Here is a 22,867-nt window from a genome sequence, read left to right on the forward strand (position 1 = left end):
TTACTGAGGGGAGATTGCTCTCTATGAGGCTGGGACAAGACCCTAGAAGTCTGGGAAAGAATTGAACACAGCCACATACACTCATATTTCTACAGACTTGCATCCATTCTGGAAAGGCATGTGTGGCAGGAACCAAGTGTACTGAGGACTTTTCTAGGAAAACCTCCATTACCAACACTTTCTGAGCCTTCAAGACACCTTGCACATAAAGCAAGAACCAAACCATGCCCAATTACCTTATTTAAAGAGGTTCTGGTCCCCAGTTAGCAAAGGCTCATGTGCTCTCCCTCTGTGACAAGGCCAGTATAAGAAATCATTCTAAACTGTCTCCTAAACCACAAGAGGTCCTTCCAGAAAGTCCAGAAACAATCCTAGCACTACTGAGAACTACTCAAAACTACTCAGAAGCCCATCGTTGCATTTTCCTATGAAATGAAGTAAGGACATTCTCTCTCTCTTTTTATATGCTGTTAAACTTGAACGGCTGCTGGAGGCCATCAATTTTAACATCTCATGTTAGAAATGAACAAACAGTGCCAGTGAAGGGGCCAGGCTGGCAGTAATTGGGGACAAAGCTGGGACGTGCATCAAAGTCCCCACTGTAGTATGTACTTCCTTTTTCTACTCCATACCACTTCCTCCTTTCTTATCTACTTCCTCTGGGGTTTTGCTCTCGTTTCATTCACATTTATCATTTCTTCTGTCACTTTCCTTGTCTCCCATTCTCACTTTCCCTCTCTCTTTCTTCTACAGAATTGAGTTAAACAATAATGGAGTCCACTGGACTCTCTCTCCTAAAAGAAGATAGAACAGAACTCCTAGCCAAGAAAGTGCCAGATGTAGGGTCCTTTGTTTTGGAGTGGAAAGAGGTAGAATCCAGAGAGCCCCAACTTCGGTAGTCAAACACCTTTGGTCTCTTCTCCTGGACCTTAATAACGATGGTCATTTTAATGACAACATTAAAAACAATAATAATAATATGAAGTGAGCACCAAAACACAGGTGACGATGTTCCAAAGCAAAAATAAAACACATACGATAACAGCAATAGCAAATGTAACATTTATTGTTTGTCCAGGTGTTAGGCACTACACTAGCTTCTTCCAATACATCATATAATCTTCTTCATAAATTCATAAGTATGGTTTTCGCTCACCCCACTTTGTAGAATAAGAAAACGTACACACATAGATCATAAGAATCTTGTGCAAGAATACTCAGCTTAGGTATTTCTGAATCCAGAGTTTGTTTCCAATTTACAAGAAGGCTCTCTTCCTCCAAAACAAGCAAATACAAAAGCCTTGAAAGAATGAGTTGCTACACTCAATATCCATGCAAGTACAGACAAGAAACTAAAAATTACAGAAGTCTGCTATGTGCCAAGTGTTTCCAAAGCATCACCATTGGAGGGATGGGAAAGTCCTTGATTATCTCCCCCAACACACAGCCACACTTCCCATCAGTGTGTTTGCATTCTATAGTATAGCAAAATGACATTATCTCAAGCATACATAAAGGGCCAGCCTACTTCCTTAGGCAAGCCATCTACCAGCTCCCCAACAAATTTCCAACCAGATTGTTGCCCTCAAACCTCAATTACACTGAAATTCTGCAAGATGCCTGAATGTATGTGTAGAGCGTACAAATACTATGTATATATATGTTGGATTCATGAAACTTCCATACAAAAGTCATGGAAACTGTTGAGAGTTTCTGTAAATACCACAGCGTTTATGTTAACTCACTGTAATACTGAGAAGAGTACTTCTTTCATTTTACAGATGGGAAAACTAAAGCCCAGAATAATAAGTGATTTGCATGATGCTCTACAGCTAATAAATGGCAAACAGAAATATGATACCAGGTTCAACTACCTCCAAAATTCATGCTTTATGTATTTTTTATTGGATCCTTATTTTGTAAAAATCTTTTTCTAAATTATAAAAGTAATATGTATTCATTGGTAGGAATGTGGGAAATGCTATTAAAAATAAAGATTAAAAACATGCTTCAATAACACTATAATCCAAACTAATGGCAACATTTTAACATTTTCCCTTCCAATCATATACTACTCAGTAAATAGAATTTCATCAACTGATTATTTTCATTATATTGTATACATAAGCCCATGAATTTAAAAATTCTATAAAAATTACTTTAAAAATATCTATATATCTATATAATATTCAAAATAAATAAATATCTATATAATAAATAAATATCGATATATTTATATTATAATATAATAATGCAATATATAATATATAAATAATATAATATATAATATTATAATATAATGATATTATATCTATATAATATTCAACATATATATAGTTCATTCACCTTCTTTTAATTGCTGGACATTTAGGCCATCCCTGATTTTTTTTTTTCTCATTAAACTTTTGTTTTAATGGGTCTCAAAATTCTGTGACAGATTTTTGGTCAAGATGTTTCCATTAAAAAGTACTGATTTTTAAAACTAATAACTTAAAACCGCCACACACACAAAAAAATAACAAATGGTCCACCAAACATTCTCCTTTCCTTCTGAAGGTTTTACGATGCATTGTTATCATTAACCAGTCTTTTACTATTAAACTTAAATGGCCAATTGACACAAACAGTTCTGAGACCGTTCTTCCATCACTGATTAAGACTGGGGTGGCAGGTATTGGGGATAATATTCATTTAGGCTTCTGAGCTTTCTCGGCAGACTTGGTGACCTTGCCAGCCCCAGCTGCCTTCTTGTCCACGGCTTTGATGACCCACAGCAACCGTCTGTCTCATGTCACGAACAGCAAAACGGCCCAGAGGAGGAGAGCCAGAGAAGCTCTCAACACACATAGGCTTGCCAGGAACCCTATCAACAATGGCAGCGTCACCAGATTTCAAAAACGTGGGACCATCTTCCAGCTTTTTTCCAGAACGATGATCTAGCTTCTCCTTCAGCTCAGCAAACTTGCAAGCAATGTGCGCTGTGTGACAATAGCAATTGTAAACTAGTACTAGAATAAGCCCTTAGCATATACATCTTGGGCTGAATTATTGATGATTTACTTAGGACTGATTCCCAAATAGAAGAATGGATGTTTTCTATTATTTCATGCCTCTTCTTTTCTTGAAATTAAGACCCTTCCCCACCACCACCACCACTATATTATCCCAGAAGCTCTCCTTCTGCCTCATTTCTAAACCACTGAGTTAAGTTACTATCATGTATGTCTAGACCCTAGGTTTGAAGAACGCCAGGGGAAAAGTTGGAGATCTGGAAATTCTGAATTCCTCAGCAATTTACTTATGAATAAGTGATTCTGGCACGTTACCTGGGGTCTTCAGTTCATGTTTTCTCACCGGGAATATGGGACACTAAGAGCACCTCCCTCAAAAGTTAAGGTGAGGATTAAATCAAATATAACATGTGATAAAGGCTTTGTAAACTATCTCGTCTTCTAGCAAACATCAGTTGCTGTTCCCTTTAGTAGTACGACAGATTTAGACAGCATTCAACGATAAGAGAGAAAAACTAGTTTTCTGCTCATTGGCTCTTTTGGTAAATCTAAATCATTTTTTTTAAATGTTGTTTTTTTTTTAAAGTTAGCAAAACCCAGGGAGAAATAACAGTTGTCCACAAAGAACACTTCCCAAGTCTATCAAGCATTCATGTCATCCTGGAGGTTTTGAAAGGTTTTGCTTTCATGTGGAATTAACAAACCTAAATGCCTCCAACCACAAGCATGCCAGAGACCTAGTGAACCCAACCCCATGGGGTAACAGTGTAGGACAGCCCAGTAACCTGAGGCTTTTCCCTCCAACCTGGGGCAGGCTACAACTTTCAGACCAACTGATTGGCTCAAGTTCCTTCCTAAGGAAGATTTAATGCTGAAGGAAGATGTTGCTAAGACACCTGCCAGCAGAGAAAGGAGAAGTGAGGAGAGACAGTTGGTCTCATCCCCCAGGAAAAAAAATGTGATCCTGCCTCTATCAGTGCAGAAAAGATTCAGAACAGACAGAGACGTGAGAAGCTGGGGACGTACACACTGTCAGGTTTGCGAAGAGGTAACTAGGCTAAAAAGAAGTGCTCCGGGCAGACATCACATTGTAGTGGAATAAGAAAGAAGGAAAAGGGTCATTTTGTGATCCAATCATAGGCAAGGATTAGAATTTCAGGAGTCAACCCAGAAATCTCAGGGGTGTTGACAATGATGCTTGAAGACGAGCATGAAGGTAATGGGAGCCTCGTGGGAAAGAGTCAGCAGTATCTAGGTGAGAAGCAACAAGCAAATGGGAAACCAGTAACAAATGGGAAAGACTCTGTAAAACAGGAGGCAAATGGGAAATGTGACATGTCCAGAAAAATCCTCACGATGTACAGCTGGCAGGAGATCCAGAGACACAATCAGGAGGCTGATCAGTGGCTGGTGATCAATCGCAAGGTCTACGATGTTACTGACTGGGCCAAGAGGCATCCAGGTGGGCACCGGGTCCTAAACCACTATGCTGGTGAAGATGCCACGGTAAGGAACTCAAAGCTCTGCCCTTTCTCTTCCAGCTAATGGGGGACTGAGACGTGGCTCTCTTCCCAAAAGTATTTTGAGTGTGTACTCAAACTCCATAATTGCTCATCTCCTCCCAAACCAATTTTATAGGATTCCTATCCAGCAAGAACCTGAAAGCACATTAAGCCTTGAGGTTTAACTCTTACTTGAGGATGAGCTCAGATGTTGACAGTGGATACTGTTTGTGTATTTTGAATTTTGTTCTGCTCTTGGTGTTTTGTTTTTATTTGAATTAAAGCCACTGTCTATTTTGCTTTGTTTTTTGAGAATAGTTGACACAGTGTTAAAATTAGTTTCAGGTATACAGCATAGTGGTTCAACAATTCTATATATTATGCTATGTTCACCAGAAGTGTGGCTACCATCTGTCATTTTCTTTTAAGAAGAAAGTAACAAATGGGTGAGTAAAATCTAGGAAAAAAAATATCTGTGCCCAAGGAGAGATTTCTCAGACTCTTATAAATGGAGTGTGTAAAAGACAGATTGTGATTCATCTGATAGGTATAAAATGTTAATAACGATAATGCAAACCTACAATTAAGGATGGTGCTTTTCTAGTTCAAGTCACAGAATCAGCTCAGATGATCTGTTGCCAAAGATGTGGGCTTTCTACCACCTTAGAAATAAATCACTGATAAACTCACTCAGCCGGAGACAGCTGGGCTGATAAATGCGTAACTTGCTGATAATGTTTATCTCCCAGAAATTAAGAAAACTCCATGATTCTGCATTCAATTCTAGCCAACAAGGAGGAACTGAGTAATAAAAAAAAAGAAAAAAGAAACCATCAGAGAACTTCAGGAGAAAATACCCATGCCATCTAAGGATTCCTATCTTAAGAACGAAAACCCTGAGCATGGTCAACCGTGTACCTTAGAAGTAAGGTAAATAAGCCCAAAAAAATTCAGAGAAAAGGTTCTTCCAAAGGAAGATGTCTTGAGAAGAACGGGAGGTTCTGAAAGAATTCTGACAAATGTAATGTTCCATAGCTACTCAGAATTCAGGGAGCCTGAACTTTGGAAGTGATTGTGTGAACATGGGGAAGTTATTGCAATTCTCTCAGCCTCTACTTCATGATTTGTGAAACAGGAATGACCTTACCCATCAGACAGGTTTATGGTAAATTGGACTAATGTTTACAAAGTGCTTAGAACAATGCCAGATACTTAAGAAAGTTTCATTAAATTGTACCTATTATTATTTATCTCATTTATTATTAATAATAAATATTATTATTTATCTCACTGGCTAGGCTACTCCTAGCCTCAGAGGTGTAATTATTATTTCCTGTTTAGCACCAGGTTAGAAATCTGGTTGTATTTGATGTCACGTGATTGGGGAAAGATGGAGCCCATGGTGGGGAAGGATCATGCTCCCTAGTGAAGGAGAGCAAAATGTATATAGGACCTGCAGTCAGATGTTTACTCTACAACTTAAGAGGTGTTTGCAGGTTGTACCTTGAAAGGCAACTGTGGACCAAAGAAAGTGTGGTCTCTCTGTGTGCTAGCCCTGGACCCAAAAGTGCCCAGAGGGGGACACCTTTCTTTTATTTACATGGAAACTCTTCTCCAAGCTTCCATCCTCCTCACAAAAGGTGACTAATGATAGCCTTTCCTATAAATTGATTAATTCATTCCTTCATGTAGCCAGCCATTCTAAAACCTTTGTTAAGGGTCCAGCCTAATGAGTATGAGTACAGACTTAGGAACGAAACAGGCCTGGCTTGTATCTGAGTTCTTACTGAGAATGCCTTGAGGGAAGACTGCAGAAGCTCTTGGAGCCTCAGGTCCTTTACCTAGAAAGTGGGGATAATAATACCTTCATCTTGGCCTTGAGAAAGTCAACAGTGCCTGTGGTGTTTGACACAGATTAAACACTGAAAAAATGACAGTTCCTGGGCTTTTTTGTTACTTTATTCTGATATGGGTTGTAATCTTCTCCAAAGAACAAACAAGACAAATAAGTCTGTAAAACGAAGGGGGTACCTCAGCTCCTATTACTGCAGATACAAGTTATCTTACTGTTTTTGAACTATGTGATCTAAAACTAATGACACGATGGGACACCTGGGTGGTACAGTTGGTTGAGTGTCTGACTCTCAGTTTCGGCTCAGGTTATAATCTCAGGATCATGGGATCCAGCCCCATGTTGGGCTCCATACTCAGCAAGGAGTCTGCTTAGGACTCTCTCTTCCTCTCCCTCTGCCCTTCCCCGCCCTCCAAAATGGATAAATAAATCTTCTTAAAAAATAATAATGACATGATACTAATAATTACAGTGTAGGCCTAGTCTTCTTACCAGAGAAGAGCTTACAGGAAAAGTCCAAGTAGGATTGATTATATAATTAAGTATATATTTATATGATGGGCTGCTTTTGCAATTATTGAAATGAGGTTTACAAAGCATTGGAGGACATGACATGAAACCCTACTTGGTCACAAATTTTTTGTAAGGCAACAGTAGGAAAGGAACAAATGCAATATTGTGGTGCATGCACATCAGCAACATGTCCAGAACAAACAAAGCAGGTTAAGTATTCTCCTTATCTCGGAGGCCACACTCTTTTTTTTTAAGATTTTAATTATTTATTTGACAGAGAGAGACCACAAGTAGGCAGAGAGGCAGGCAGGGAGAGAGGAGGAAGCAGGCTCCCCGCTGAGCAGAGAGCCCAATGCAGAGCTAGATCCCAGGACCTTGGGATCATGACCTCAGTTGGAGACAGAGGCTTAACCCACTGAGCCACCCAGGTGCCCCTGGACAGCCACACTCTTAAGAAGGACACTGAGAAACTCGAGTGCTTTCTTGTATGGGTCAAAGGTCAATTTGATAGAGAAGGGATGACAAAAACTTAGAGGAAATATAGAAAAGCTCATTTCATCTATTTAGAGGACTACCATGTGAAAGACAGGAGTGTTGTGTGCAACTCCAAAAGGGTGGTATGGAGCCAAGAGAGGTGAGGCTAGGGTAGGAGATGGAGAGGATGTGCACAGAAGTGGAGTGAAAATAGGATTCACATCAGGACTAAATACCCAGCCAGAATGGACATCCCAACTTAGCCACTTTCTCTGCTTAGCACAATATTGGCACATAGTATATGCTCAATTAGCATCAGTGACTGTCGTGGCATGAGGAGGAGAGGTTGGAGAGGAAAGGTAGAGAAAGAGAAAAGAGAAAGGGGAGGAAAGGAAGGGGTCTTAGAGTGCTGAGCCATGTCTTCCTCCTCTTCTTCTTCCATTACACATAGTGACACTGCCCTAGCACGTCATCCCTCCCCACCCCCAGCCACCACAAAAGCAGCCAGGATTTCTAAGCTGTTGATGAAAAGAAAGTAATAATCAGTAATCATAATTGCATCTTCTCTGGTAGGGGGGCAATCTTGAGGAAGAACAAATCTAGAGGCATCACACTCCCTGATTTCAATACATACCACAAAGCTATAATAATAAAAACTGTATGCTATTGGCATAAAAAGCAGACACACAGATCAATGAAACAAAATAGAGAACCCAGAAATAAACTCACACATACATGAACAATTAATTTATGACAAATGATCCAAGAATATGGTAAAAGACAGTCTCTTCAATAAAATGGTATTAGAATAACTGGACATGGACAGTTACATGCCAATGAAGGAAACTGAACCACTATCTTGCACCATACACTAGAATTAAAAATAGATTGAAGACTTGAGCACAAGACCTGAATCACCAAAAAAGTGCAAATCAAAACCACAGTGAAGGATCACCTCACACTTGTTAGAATGGTTATTATCAAAACATAAGAAATAGCAAGAGTTGATGAAGATGTGAAGAAAAAGGAATTCACTCTTGTACTCTATTGATGGGAATGTAATTTCTGCAGCTGCTATAGAAAACAGCATGTAAGCTCCTCAAAAAGTTAAAAATAGAACTACCCCCATGATCCAGAAGTTCCATTTGTGGATATTTGTCTGAAGAAAACAAAAACACTAACTCAAAAAGATATTTGCTCCCCTAAGCTCATAACAGTGTTATATACAATAGCCAAGACATAGGAACAACTTAAGTGTCCACCAACAGATGAATGGATAAATAAAAATTGATAGATAAATGATAGATTAGTCAGCCATTAAAAAAGAATGAAACAATTATCATATGATTTCACTTATTTGTGGAGCAAATAGCATGGAGGACAAGGGGAGATGGAAAGGAGAAGGGAGTTGGGGGAATTTGGAAGGGGAGGTGAACCATGAGGGACTATGGACTCTGAATAACAATCTGAGGGGTTTGAAGTAGCGGGGGGTGGTTGGGAGGTTGGGGGAACCAGGTGGTGGGTATTGGAGAGGGCACGGATTGCATGGAGCACTGGGTGTGGTGCAAAAATAATGAATACTTTTACGCTGAAAAAAAAAGATATAAGGGTAATAATATAATCCTGCTGAGGAACAAGGGATAAAAAGGGGAAAGGAGGTAGTGCCAACAACTGTTGAATGTGTCCTATGTACAAGGTACCCTATGGGCCAACTCATAATCAACACCTTAGTTCTATGAGGCTCTTAATCATTGAATGGCTCTCTTCCTGGTTTGGGGAACTAAGTTTTAGACTTGTAGAATATAACAGCTAAGAAACACATTTGAAATAATACAGTGTAGCCTTTCCCAAGGGGGTCAGAGGAAGCATACAGAAGCAGAATGGACAGTTGAGCCTGGACTGGTTCTAGCAAATACAAAGCCCTTTTTACATCATTGAATCTAGAGACCCTTAGGTGACGGAAGTCTAAAGAGTTGATATTGTACCCCTCTAATTAATGTTATTTGTTATATAAACACCTTCTAAGTAGGCTTGTATGTAGTTCATAGATGTATCTAAAGTTGCTTTATACTTTGAAGATGGAGGGTTCATTATATTCACTAAAATAAGTGAGAGCTCGTATTACATTAGGCATTGGAATATATGAAGAAAATCTACGAATTGCTGTATTGAAGAGAAGGTGGGTAGTAAGTTCTTACTAGAAGTATACATAGAAGGGGCACCTGGGTGGCTCAGTTGGTTAAGCGACTGCCTTCAGCTCAGGTCATGATCCTGGAGTCCCGGGATCGAGTTCCGCATCAGGCTCCCAGCTCCACGGGGAGTCTGCTTCTCCCTCTAACCTTCTCCCCTCTCATGCTCTCTCTCACTCTCTCTCTCAAATAAATAAATAAATAAAAATCTTTAAAAAAAAAAAAAAGAAGAAGAAGAAGAAGAAGTATACATACAAGAAAGATGGCTGACAGGCACCTGGGTGGCTCAGTGGGCTAAGCCTCTGCCTTCGGCTCAGGTCATGATCTCAGGGTCCTGGGATGGAGCCCTGCATAGCATCGGGCTCTCTGCTCAGCAGGAAGCCTGCTTCCTCCTCTCTCTCTCTGCCTGCCTCTTTGCCTACTTATAATCTCTGTCAAATAAATAAATAAAAATCTTTTTTAAAAAAAGATGTCTGATATGTATTGAGGATTTACTATATGCCAACAGGATTCTAGTTGATTCACTTAATCCCTACAATAACTTTATGAATTGGTTGGCTATGATCACCACCCTTATATATTAGAGAAAATGGAAGTACAAACAGGTAACAGGACTTGTCCACAATTACACAGATAGTAAATAGAAACCAGAACTTAGATGTAGGAATGCTGCTCCAGGGTCCACTTTCTTAGTGAATACTATGGAACACCAGCGCTTCAGAGTCATATGTAAGACTTCCATGTATTCAAGTTACAATCTTGGTAATATTTCCTCATTTTTAATCACTCCTGTCCCCAAAGCCACACTAGCAGAAAGTCTAGCATCTAGCTCTTGGAAAATTCTCCTTTCCCAAAAACTGCTTAAATCCCTGGGGTGGAAGAGAACATTTCTTACTTCCAAATATAAGCAGGACATACAAACCACCACTGTTTCTCATAGCCTCTACAAAGTGCTACTTAACATGGAGATGAGGCGGAGGAAAAAAACACACACACACACACATACAGTTGGTCACCTCTCTTCTATGCCTAGCTGTCACAATCCTTTGCAGAGATTGTCTTAGAATTTTTTAGAAAAAGTGACAAGACCCCTTCGGTGTCAAACTGTGCCAAGAGTGTAATACTTTAGATGACACAGACCTCAGAGCTGTGCTCCCATGCTCTCTTGTGCACTTGTCCTACACTACCATTGCCAACTTTAACCCATCCTTGTTTAGAAATAATGTAATTCAAATGCTTCAGTCTTCTTGGCTTTGGCCAAGAACCAAGAGGGAGATTTGATGGGAGATGGGATTTTTATCTGTTTCCCCACACAGTGTGATCAAATTCCACCAAGCCTGACATTGGGCTTTAAAGAGGTACCAAGGCTCATTAACTCAAGCTGACTACTTCTTCTGGTGCTCAACAAAATAGTAATCTCTTTCAATGCTTAGGAATGTCCTGGCTGTATTGGGCTTGGCTAGTGAAGCAATGTGCTAAGTCGGTGGGTCTCTAGCAATAGGCTTTCATAGAGGATTTCCAAGAGTAATGGGATTATGGTAATTTTGATTTTTTAACTTGAAACATCCACCTGGAGATAGAAGAAATCCTCCATAATAGAGTCTACTGATTCCCAAGATGGGTGCAGGATGAGGTAAGGAAGGGAAGTATTCTGCAGGTAAGTGTGTATCTCTTAAGCATCCAACAGTTCTCTCTGATTTACAGGATGTCTTCAGAGCCATGCACCTGAAGCTTGACATTGTAAAATTGTACCTTGAGCCACTGCTTATCGGAGAGCTTTCCCCAGAAGAGCCCAGCCAGGAAAGAAACAAAAATGTGAGTGAGGTCTTGGGACCCAGGTGCATGTGGAGGAATGGAGATAAGAGCCAGTTGATTTTTCCTGATATATCCAAGAACTGATCATTTTCTGTGAGACACCAGCCATTATGCCTGGGTGATCCTGCCGTACCATGAATGAGTAGATTCTGCATATTTCAAAACAATGTTATCCTCCTTGGACCCTCAAACTCTTAAACTTCTGTGTGAGAAAAGAATGAAACTTTTGGTCCTGCACCAAACAATAATTCCACATCTCTAAGTACCTGCTTCGTCCCAGGCAATGTACACATACAATTTTTTTCAGTGGTTACTTATAGCTGTTTGATGTCTATATCTGTGTTTCCTGCTAAAGTAAATTCCATGAGAGCAGTAAATATGTGTATTTTGCTTATCCCTCTGTCCTCAAGCACCCACGTACCCAAGATCAGACATGTAGTAGAGACTTCTAAAATGCTATTGAATGAAAGATATGGGTACATCCTAACAGCAGCACCTTTTAAATTTGGTGAAATTATAGTCCCGGGAGAATAAATTACTTTCTGGAAGTCCCACAGTTGGTGGGTCAAAGAACTGGGACTCCAAGTCTCTTCTTTCTGGTCCCAGCCCTTAGGTATTCCCAAAGAAAGATGCCACTCTTTCTTTCTCTAATACTTTGGCTATCTGAGTACTGTCTTCCAAAAGACAGAGTCTCTGTAAGATCAAACATTCCCTCGGATGATTTTACAGAAAGCTTACAGAGATTTTAACTAACATCGAGCATTTATTTCTTTTTCTTTTTCGGCAAGTTGTTTTGTTAAAACCTGTTTACGTTCTGTTTAATTGTTAAGAAATAACAATGTGAGGAAGATAGAATAAGCATTATATTTCTGCTTGAAGAAATGATACAAACTTGCCAAGAAGAGGACACACAGCAGGTTTGGGGCAGACCTCAAATGAACACTTACGCTTACCCCTCAGGTCCACATGCATCCCACACAGCTATGTGTCAGGAGGCAGAGCCCTGCATTTCGCAGCAAGGGCTCTGAGGCTGCACACTGGTACTCACAGCCCAGCCCTACCATAGATTTTATGGGTTCAGACCAGTTACAAAACCTCTCCATGACTCAGTTTCTCTCTTTCTCTCTCAAGCAGTACAGTAGTAGCACCAGCTTTCCTAGGAGACATTGGGGGATTATGGAAAGAGTTAGAGGCATTTCGAGTTAGCACAGTGTCTGGAATGTAGTAAATACTCCATACATTTTAGATACTATCATTATCATAAACCCAGTGGTGACACTAGCAATTGACAAACCTCTAGATATGCCCCCACCATTTAGAGCAGGAGACTCTTGGTTTAAAAAGAGAAAGTGATGAAAAACTTAATTGTTTTTCCTAAATATTTCTAAAAGGAAAAGAAAGTCCACTAATGGTTAAGAGCTGTAAGACAATCATTCATTATCTAGAAGTTTATTGGTCTCTGCAGGGAAAGGTCTGCTCTAAATTGTCTTTAGTACATCTACATGGTTTGATTTGTTTTTGATTCTCCAGTTCTTTAAAGTGTAGAGATAGCTGGTGTATTCTGGATTTTTCAATTTTTTTGAGGGAGGCTTGGATGGCTATGTATCTCCCCCTTAGGACAGCCTTTGCTGTATCCCATAGGTTTTGAACCAAAGTGTCTTCATTCTCATTGGTTTCCATGAATTGTTTCAGTTCTTCTTTGATCTCCTGGTTGATCCAAGCATCTTTTTTTTTAATATTTTATTTATTTATTTGACAGACAGAGATCACAGATAGGCAGAGAGACAGGCATAGAGAGAAGGGGGAAGCAGGCTCCCTGCTGAGCAGAGAGCCCGACGTGGGGCTCGATCCCAGGACCCTGAGATCACGACCCGAGTGAAGGCAGAGGCCCAACCCACTGAGCCACCCAGGGACCCCCATGATCCAAGCACTCTTAAGCAAGGTGGTCTTTAGCTTCCTGGTGTTTGAGTTCCTTCTGAACTTTTCCTTGTGATTGAGCTCCAGTTTCAAAGCATTGTGATTTGAGAATATGCAGTCTTCTGGTATTGGTTGAGTCCTGATTTGTGATCCAGTATGTGGTCTATTCTGGAGAAGGTTCTGTGTGCACTTGAGAAGAATGAGTATTCTGTTGTTTTAGGGTGGAATGTTCTGTATATATCTATGAGGTCCATCTGATCCAATGTGTCATTCAATGCTCTTGTTCCTTTATTGATTTTCTGCTTCGATGATCTGTCTATTTCTGAGAGAGGTGTGTTAAGATCTCCTACGATTAGTGTATTTATATCAATATGACTCTTTATCTTGATTAACAGTTTTCTTAAGTAATTGGCTGGATATTTACAATTGTTAGATCATCTTGGTGGATAGTCACTTTAAGGATTATGTAGTGTCCTTCTGTATCTCTGACTAGTCTTTAGTTTGAAGTCTAATTTATCTGATATGAGAATCGCTACTCCAGCCTTCTTTTGAGGCCCATTGGCATGAAAGATGCTTCTCCATCCCTTCACTTTCAGTCTGGGTGTATCTTTAGGTTCAAAATGGGTCTCTTGTAGACAACATATGGATGAGTCCTGTCATTTTATCGAATCTGCAACCCTGTGCCGTTTTATGGGTGCATTTAGGCCATTCACATTGAGAGTGATTATTGATAGATACGTTTTTATTGACATCGAGTTACCTTTGAAGTCTTTCTTTCTGTAGACTGTCTCTATATTTTGTTCAATGCTATTCTTGGGATTTTTCCTCTTTTATAGAGCCCCCATTAATATATCCTGCAGTGTTGGCTTGGTGGTTGCATAATCTTTTAAGCCTTGCCGGTCTTGAAAACTCTTTATCTCTCCTTCCATTTTGAATGTCAGTCTTTCTGGATAAAGTATTCTTGGCTGCATGTTCTTCTCATTTAGTGCCCTGAATATATCTTGCCAGCCTCTTCTGGCTTGCCAGGTCTCTGTGGACATGTCTCACGTTATTCTGATGGGCTTCCCTCTGTAACTAAGGAGCCTCTTTGCCCTGGCGGCTTTCAAGAGATTATACCTACAATTATAATTCCTCAATTTGACTATCAGGTGTCGTGATGTTTTTTTGGAATGTATAATCATGGGTGGAGACTGTTCAGCCTCTAGTACATGAATGCTGGTTCCATTTGCGAGATTGGGAAAATTTTCTTGAAGGACTTGTTCCACTATATCTTCTAGACTTCTTTCTTTCTCCTCCCCTTCAGGAATTCCAATAATTCTGATGTTGGAACGCTTCATGGCATCATTTATTTCCCTGATTCTGTTTTCATGGTTTCTAAGCTGTTTGTTCCAGTACATCTACATGGATACACAGATATACATATTCATGTGTATGTGTAAAATAATACATATATACTCAGATACATGCATATAGACAATTAGTTTGAGTACAACACTTGTGTCAGGTAGCATAGTTTGGAGTCCTGTATCTGTTGCTGACTTGATGATGATTTCCGAGCAGTTACTCTACTGGGCTTGCTGACCTCCTACTCAGCAAAATAAATGCGTTGGAAAAGATGACCAGGATGGAAGGCAGTCTAAGAGATGGCCTCTTAAGGTCATCCATGGCTACCAGAATTCCAAAGTTGATGGCGGCTTGAAAGATAAATGCAGATCTTCTAAAAGTTCAATCAGTGAATTTTGAAGTGAAAATGCTTGCTTCTAGAATTTTGTTCATGGCTCTTACTTTTGATACTGCAAGTGTCTCTCTCTTCATGTATCTGAATAATCCTGCTCTCTTCCTTATACCCTGGTCACTGTGTCAACTGCCCCGATTTCAAACCCATTCATCATTAAGCTAAGGGATATCTATTCCCAGCCCTCGCACTGATTCTCCAGTCTGACCGGCAAGCTGGCAAACCAAAACTAGCCTTGTGCATACACACACATGCATGTACACCTCTTACACAGACAGAGGACCAAGGCCCCCACACATGGCAGCAGATACACACTAACGTCACCAGAGATCCTGCCTTGTTTCTGGGACTCCATCACGCAGCTCACGGGAAAGTCATCCTGAGTGAGCTACACTAAGTGAACAGTATTTTTCTGCTCAACATCTTTAATGAAAGAGCCCTTCACACATACTAAACTGCTGATGACATAGAAAATGTTGTGTAAACTGTACCCCTAAGTATGGGTTACCCATATAGACAATGTTATCAGAGATCAATTAACATCTGAAATAATACTGATGGTTTAAAAGGCAACCATTAGGGGTCCCTGGGTGGCTCAGTCAGTTAAGCATCTGCCTTCAGTTCAGGTCATGATCCCAGAGTCCCTGGTTTGGGATTGACCCCCATATTGGGCTCCCTGCTCAGCAGGGAATCTACTTTTGCCTCTCCCTCATGCACTCTCTCTCTCTCTATTTCTCAAATAAATAAATAAAAATCTTAAAGAAAAATAAATAAATAAATAAATAAATGGCAACTGTTAGACACAATAACCACATCCACCCCCCAAAACAAACCCAATTCTGATTTCCAAAACAGTTTGAGGACAGTTTACAAATCACTACTTATCTTTCTCTTCTCCAGAAAAAAAAATATTATTTTTATAACATACATATATATTTAATCATAACCTTTTAAAAGGTTTTGTTTGTCCATGGTTTTATGTTTTTAATTTCACCCAATTAAACATATTAATATCAATAAATTTCTATGCATTAAAATTAAGGTATTAATAAGCTTATAGAATGGATTATTCATTGTGTTCACTTGTGTTCCCTGAGCGAATTAATTCCTTCCATGAATATTTATTTCTCAGCCCCAGTTGGTGGAAGATTTCCAAGAACTGCGAAGAACATTGGAGGCCATGAACATGTTCAAGGCCAACTGGGTGTTCTTCTTCCTTCACCTGGCCCAGATCTTGATTTTGGAGACCCTGGCTTGGTTAATGGTGTGGCATTTTGGCAATGGCTGGCTTATGACAATATTCATTTCCTTCCTTCTCTTAATTTCCCAGGTAAGCAGGTAGCCTAAGCTCAGGCAGTGGCTTAGATGGAAGGTTCAGAAGGTTTCCTTCTCTCTCTAGACTGGCATCAGCTGCTGCCTGCCACTTCCTGTCAAGCTACTCATCAGCGTCTGACACAACTTGCCAGACCCCAGTTCTTTTTTCTGTAAAAGTGGAATAATAATTTCTTATGGAAATATTCCAGACTAAACAAGCTAACATATAAAATGCGTAGCAGTGACAGTGACTGGCACATAGGAAATATTTAATTTATGACACATGCTACATTTCACCCAATTCTCTACATACCAGTTCAGTAACTGCAGTCCTTTCTCAGCCATGTAACACTCACCTTTATCTTGTGTTCGTCTTCCAATCAACAAATAGAGAGAGAGAGGCAAACCAAGAAACAGAATCTCAAAGCTGTGATCACCAAGACAGCATGGTTCTGGCATAAAAACAGACACATAGACCAGTGGAACAGAGTAGAGAGCCCAGATATGGACCCTCAACTCTATGGACAAATAATCTTCAACAAAACAGGAAAAAATATATAGTGGGGAAAAGACAGTTTATTCAATAAATGGTGCTGGGAAAACTGGACAGCTATATGTAGAAGAATGAAACTTGACCATTCTCTTACACCGTACACAAAGATAAACTCAAAATGGATAAAAGACCTCAACGTGAGACAGGAATCCATCAGAATCCTAGAGGAGAACATAGGCAGTCATCTCTTCGATATCAGCCACAGCAACTTCTTTCAAGATATGTCTCCAAAGGCAAAGGAAACAAAAGTGAAAATGAACTTTTGGGACTTCATCAAAATCAAAAGCTTCTGCACAGCAAAGGAAATGGTCAAGAAAACAAAGAGGCAACCCACAGAATGGGAGAAGATATTTGCAATTGACAGTACAGACAAAAGGTTGATATCCAGGATCTATAATGAACTCCTCAAACTCAAAAAAAAATGTTCATCATCACTAGCCATCAGGGAGATTCAAATTAAAACTACATTGAGATATCACCTTACACCAGTTAGAATGGCCAAAATTAGCAAGACAGGAAACAACATGTGTTGGAGGGGATGTGGAGAAAAGGGAACCCTCTTCCACTGTTGGTGGGAATGCAAGTTGGTGCAGCCTCTTTGGAGAACAGTGTGGAGATTCCTCAAGAACTTAAAAATAGAACTTCCCTATGACCCTGCAATTGCAGAATCTTAACTATAGAGAACACACTGATAGTTATCAGAGGGGAGGGAGTTGGGGGTGGGTAAAATAGGTCATGAGGACTAAGGAGGGCACTTGTGATGAGCACTCTGGAGGTTGTATGCAAGTGTTGAGCCACTATATTATACACCTGAAACTAATATTATATTGTATGTTAACTAACTGGAATTTAAATTTTTAAAGAAGAACATATGGATTCTACCATAAATTATAATCAACAACTGGCACATAGCAGAATATTTGATAAATCTTTGTTGAACGAAGTATGAATCTCTGAACATGGCCTTCTGTGAGCACAACACTGTGTTGTGGACATGAAAAGAAATGCACCCGGTTCTTGCCTTTGGGAAAAGAATTTTCAAGTGCAGGAGATTGATGCTCCAAATTGCTAAACATACTACGTAACAGAATGACATTAATGCTAAGGAGGGGGAAAAGTATGTGCTGTTAAAGCAGAAAAAGACATTTATTTCTCCTTGGTATATCTGGGAAAGTTTTCCATGTTAACTCCAGAATTTTATGCTAATTTTTTCTTGAAAAGTCAATTTGCTTTTAAGAAAGGAAACAAACATTTCTTGGTGCTTAGCATAAGCCAGGCACTTTACTGGTATTTAAGATACCAAATGGTCCATGAGTAAGGTATTATTATCCGTACTTATCAGAAGAAGAGTTAAGGTTCAGAGCTACTGAGTATCTTGCCACAATCCATGCAAAAATTACATGGTAAAGAACAGTTAAGAACCCAAATCTGCATGACTCCAAAGGCCATACTCTTTCTATTTCTCACACGAAGATTTTGACAGTGGCAAGGAAAATGTTCTAGGTTGTGAGAACCCCATGGACAAAGGCACACAATTGGGAAAGAATCCAACATGTGGGAAATAGAAAGTGAACATAGCTTGGGGTCAGCTGAGATCCCCCACAATTCCTCTCCAGAGGTCTCCTGAGTCTACAAGCAGACTTAGTTATTAATTTCTTCTTGACACTCCCCCAATTTCTCTAACAACAACTTCTCTCTTCTAGATGCAGAGTTTTTTTCTGCAGCATGATTCAGGACACCTTTCCATGTTTACAAACTCCAAGTGGAACCACCTGATGCAGAAATTTCTGATGAGTCATCTCAAGGTACGGGATGTTAGGGGAATGTGATGGGATTCTCAGACATCATTTCCTAATGCAGTGGTTTCCAAGTTCGTGAGCTCAGTAAAAAATGTTTGTGCACAAATAGATTTATAAATAAGTTTAAATATACTAATAATGTAGATACTATGTATATGTTAATATGTATATAATATTATAGCACATATGCTAAGATTGGGATGTTAAATTTTTATGGAGATAAGTTTATTTTTATTTAGGAAGTTCCAACATCTTTTCTTACCCTAATAAACTCTTTGGCCCAAACCCTGGAGCCCCATTAAGAAACCACCTCACAGGACAAGGATTGTGCCTTTATAAATGAAGATGTGCCTTGTAAAATCATGAATGGGAGCATTCAGAGAAGGGGTCTGAACATTTACTGCAAGAAAGCTACAGGAATCCAGCAAGACTGATTAGTTTTGGAAGAATAGGGTATGAAGAAATAAAGGAAAGGCAGCAGAATAGAAAAAAGTGAAGAGAAAGAGAATGGACCAGAAAGGTCATATGGCACCATTTGAGTCAAGGACTACAAACCCCAGACTGCTAGAAAAAGCAGTGGTGATGGTGACAGTTGACCTTGTCTCCCTTCCCAATTCAAACATAAGCTCCAGGAGGGCAGGCACATTGTCCTATGTGCCACTGCAATGCAGCACCTAGCAGAGTTCCTGGCACATAGTAGGCCTTCAATTTCAATAGCATTTGTTGAGTGGATGGATGGATGGATGGATGGATGATTGGATGGTTTTGTGAACCAAGGTAGCAGTACAGAACTGCTAGGAATGAGTTTTAGCCTGGCTATGATAAGGCTCCTTGTGTGATCTTGACGGAGTCATATTCCATCTCTGGTTTTCAGTGTTCTCATTTCTAAGATTAGGACTTAAACTGAATCTGTGCTTTTCTATGACATTCTAGGATTTATTGACTATGTACTCTGGCCCAGAAGGGAGGAAGTGCCTCTGCGCCTTCCACTAAGCCAGGTCATTTTAGGAAAAACTCATAAGCACTGACTCAGAGTCTATGTTTTGCTTTAACACAATGGTTTTATATTGAATGGGAAGACACTTAAAATCACAGCCTTATCAACCCTCTTTCTGGTTGAGCAAACTAAGTTTAAGTAGATTAAATAGCACAGACTTGGATCTAGATTCATATTAGAATTATGTCTGTTACTCAAATTGGTTAGAATGAAAAATATACTGTCATTTTATGTGCCAAGTCTCATTTAACTGGAAAATTCCTACAGGTACACTGCTCTGCCTTCTATCCACCAGTGCTGGATTGACAAAATATTTCTGCATCCATTCAGAATCTTTACCACAGAATAAAAGCAAAGATAGTTTCTTCTGTCCTTGTGAGAACTAAGTAATGGGCTCTCCAATTCTCTCTGTTTTGAGGAAGTCAGAGGAAAAGAGGGACTCATGTAGCCTGAAGATAACTGACAGTTGACTCAGTGCTAGTATATGCAATATTTCAAGCTCCATCCTCTCTGGTCTTTTAAAAAGTCACTGCTTTTCCATTGGTCCAAATTCTTACACTACTCTCTCTCTGTAAATTGTGTTGCCAGGAACAAGTTTGCACTAGTTTAAGTGAATATAACCTTGATGACTCATGAGCGAAGTAAGTAAATGGGAAATGCTCTAAAAAGCAAATTGAGTATACTCTGCTGTTTTGCCCACAAAACCAGTGAGTGAATTTTGAGAAAAATAAATATAGGCTTCACTCTGTGCAGGAGAGAAACTATACAGGAAGGATAGGCAGGCAGGAGGGAGATAACAAAGAAAATTATAATATAAGCAGCAAAAACTTCACCTTCTATGTACATTGTTGGGTCCCCAATGTTGGGTCCCCCCATAATGGGTCCGTGATTAAAGGAGCAAGACTGATACAAAGCGAAGGTCAAGCAAAGCTTTATTTCATGCCAAGCATCGAGAATCAAACCAACCAGCCAGCGCCATGCCTCTTACAGAGAGCATGACCCCGCCCTGCCTCACAGACTAACGTTTATAGAACAAAGGCCATGTGGTTGAGCCTGGCCACACACAGGTAGCCAATACACAGAGAAAGCAGTACAGTCATGCTAGGTCACAGACCGGTGGCCAATTGAACTACAATTCACCCCATAGTAAACATTTGAACTAGCCTAACACCTTAGTGAGAATTGGCACCCAAAAGGCGGGGCCCACACTCCTTGGTAGCTTGGGAGACAGTATGCCCACTTTACTGATTGGATGTCTCCACCTGACCGGACTCAGCTCTGCATTAGGGCTGTTATCTCTACCTGACCTGACCCACCCTTGTATTTGGGCTTCGTTACCTGGGATTGGTTTCCCGGACTGGCTTTTAAGTAAATTCCCCTGGGTGGCGGGGGGGCAGTGTCAATTTAAGTTTTACTGCAGAAACAACAAAATGGCTGTTCAACTGAGGTGGGACCGCTTTGGCTAAATAGGCCTTTACATACATCACAACTTTAAGTTTTTTAAAACTTGATTTCATGTCAATTTGCCCTCCTCCTGGAAAAGCACAGACACTTAGTTGAGTTTTGTTTTGGGTTTTTTTTGGTGGGGGGAGGGATTTTTTTTTCACTTACTGCACTAAGCAAATGTGTATGCCTGGTCTTCATAGCAATAAAAAAAACCCTTGTGAAAACACACTGCAAAATATCTTTTTCCAAAACACATTTTGGATTTTTGTGCAATGCCAAAATCCAAATCGACCCCCTGTGGTGTATCTTTCAACTCCCCTCCCCCAACACCCAGTATGCACAGTTTGAAAACTATAAGAATCAAGTGTATTATAGGGACAAAGAGACAAAATATTTGATACTAAGACTTACCTTGAAACTGGCCTATCCTGTTTCTATGACTACATCTGAAAATAATTTGGGAGGGAGGAGTCAAGCATGCTATTTCCTGTAATCCTCTTCTTACCTATTTCACAGATGAGGATTTTGCCCAAGGCCACACACATCCAGTAGCAGGGATTTGAATTCAAGCCAAAAAATGGCTTCAGGCCAAGGCTTGGATTCCTTATACTGCACGGAGAAAGGACCTCACTTGGAAATGAGAAATGACTTTTAGGGTAGTTTCTAGATGACATTTGGTATGGGGCAGCCTATTTGCATGCAGCTAATAATCTTCACATCCCCATGGATCAGTAACTGTGACTTCCAGACCCAGGGGTAAGGGTAGAGCTAGCTACTTTAGATTCCACTCACAATTATTCTGACCATTGTTCTAAGCTACAGAAACTTGAGCTGTCAAGATCTACTACCAACCTATCATGAATCAAAACTTGTCTCTCCTATTATCAGTTTCCACATATAGTCATTGACTGTAAAGCTACAGTCAGCTGATGGAAAAGTCCAAAATGTTGGCTCTCAGAAGACTTAATTAACAAAGTGAATCACTGCTTATTACAATGTCCTTGTGTGTTTATTGCTCCTATTAAGGTTGTATGTTTCATAAATGAGGGAACCCCATTTTATCATGTCTGACTTTGTATTCCAATGTTTGACTCAGTGTCTGGTGCATAGGATCTACTTCAAAATGGATAATGAATGGGTCAGTAAAAATGCACAGCTCTAAAAGTGAGTGAGTGGTATGCTGTTTTGATGGAGTTTTAGAATATAAGTGAAGTTTGGTGGGGTGGGGTCCGGAGTCAATGCAAGAAAGAATTCTTGAGACACTTTTGGTGCAAAATGGTGGTTTATTAAAGCCCTGGGACTGTGAGCAGTGGTCCATTATATACTTGAAAGTTGGGAGGGGTTCAGGGATAGCGTAAGTCTTTAAGGAATTTTGGAAGCAAGGTTTCCAGGACCTTTAGGGGCTAGCTATTATTGGGGAAAAGGTTGTTCATTACTGGTAATAAAACCTTTGTCATGAGACCCTTTAGATGTGTTTCAATGGGCCATATGCTTGGGAATGATTGTCAAGACTATCTTGGAGTGTTTAGAGATAAAGTTTTCAAAAGAATTGTTAAAGTAGACTTCAGGAGCCTGGTAGAGGTTGGGGTGGGTCAGGTTAGGATTGCCATTTGCCCTTAGCAAATCCTCCAGGTGGAGGTAATTGAGTCCCTAGAGGAATGTCACTCTGCCTTTTCCAAGGGTTTGTCAGTGGGTAAGGAAATTTAATAATTTTTCTTCTGCCTCTGTTTCCCACATCAGTTGGATGGGA

General features: G+C 40.0%; 1 protein-coding gene across 1 annotated transcript in view; it reads left to right on the plus strand.

Annotated features, from left to right (window-relative positions):
* Nucleotides 1-3,902: 3,902 nt before the first annotated feature.
* LOC309872796 (fatty acid desaturase 2-like protein FADS2B) overlaps nt 3,903-22,867 on the plus strand; it is a 36,338-nt gene continuing 17,373 nt past the window's right edge. Inside the window, exons 1-4 of the mRNA XM_082747725.1 lie at nt 3,903-4,517; nt 11,246-11,356; nt 16,141-16,338; nt 18,579-18,680. Of these exons, the coding sequence (XP_082603851.1) occupies nt 4,203-4,517; nt 11,246-11,356; nt 16,141-16,338; nt 18,579-18,680 (726 nt within the window). The 5' untranslated portion in view covers nt 3,903-4,202. The remainder of the gene's footprint in view (nt 4,518-11,245; nt 11,357-16,140; nt 16,339-18,578; nt 18,681-22,867) is intronic.

This window comes from Mustela nivalis (genome assembly GCF_964662115.1).
Source record: "Mustela nivalis genome assembly, chromosome: 9".
Taxonomy (NCBI): domain Eukaryota; kingdom Metazoa; phylum Chordata; class Mammalia; order Carnivora; family Mustelidae; genus Mustela; species Mustela nivalis.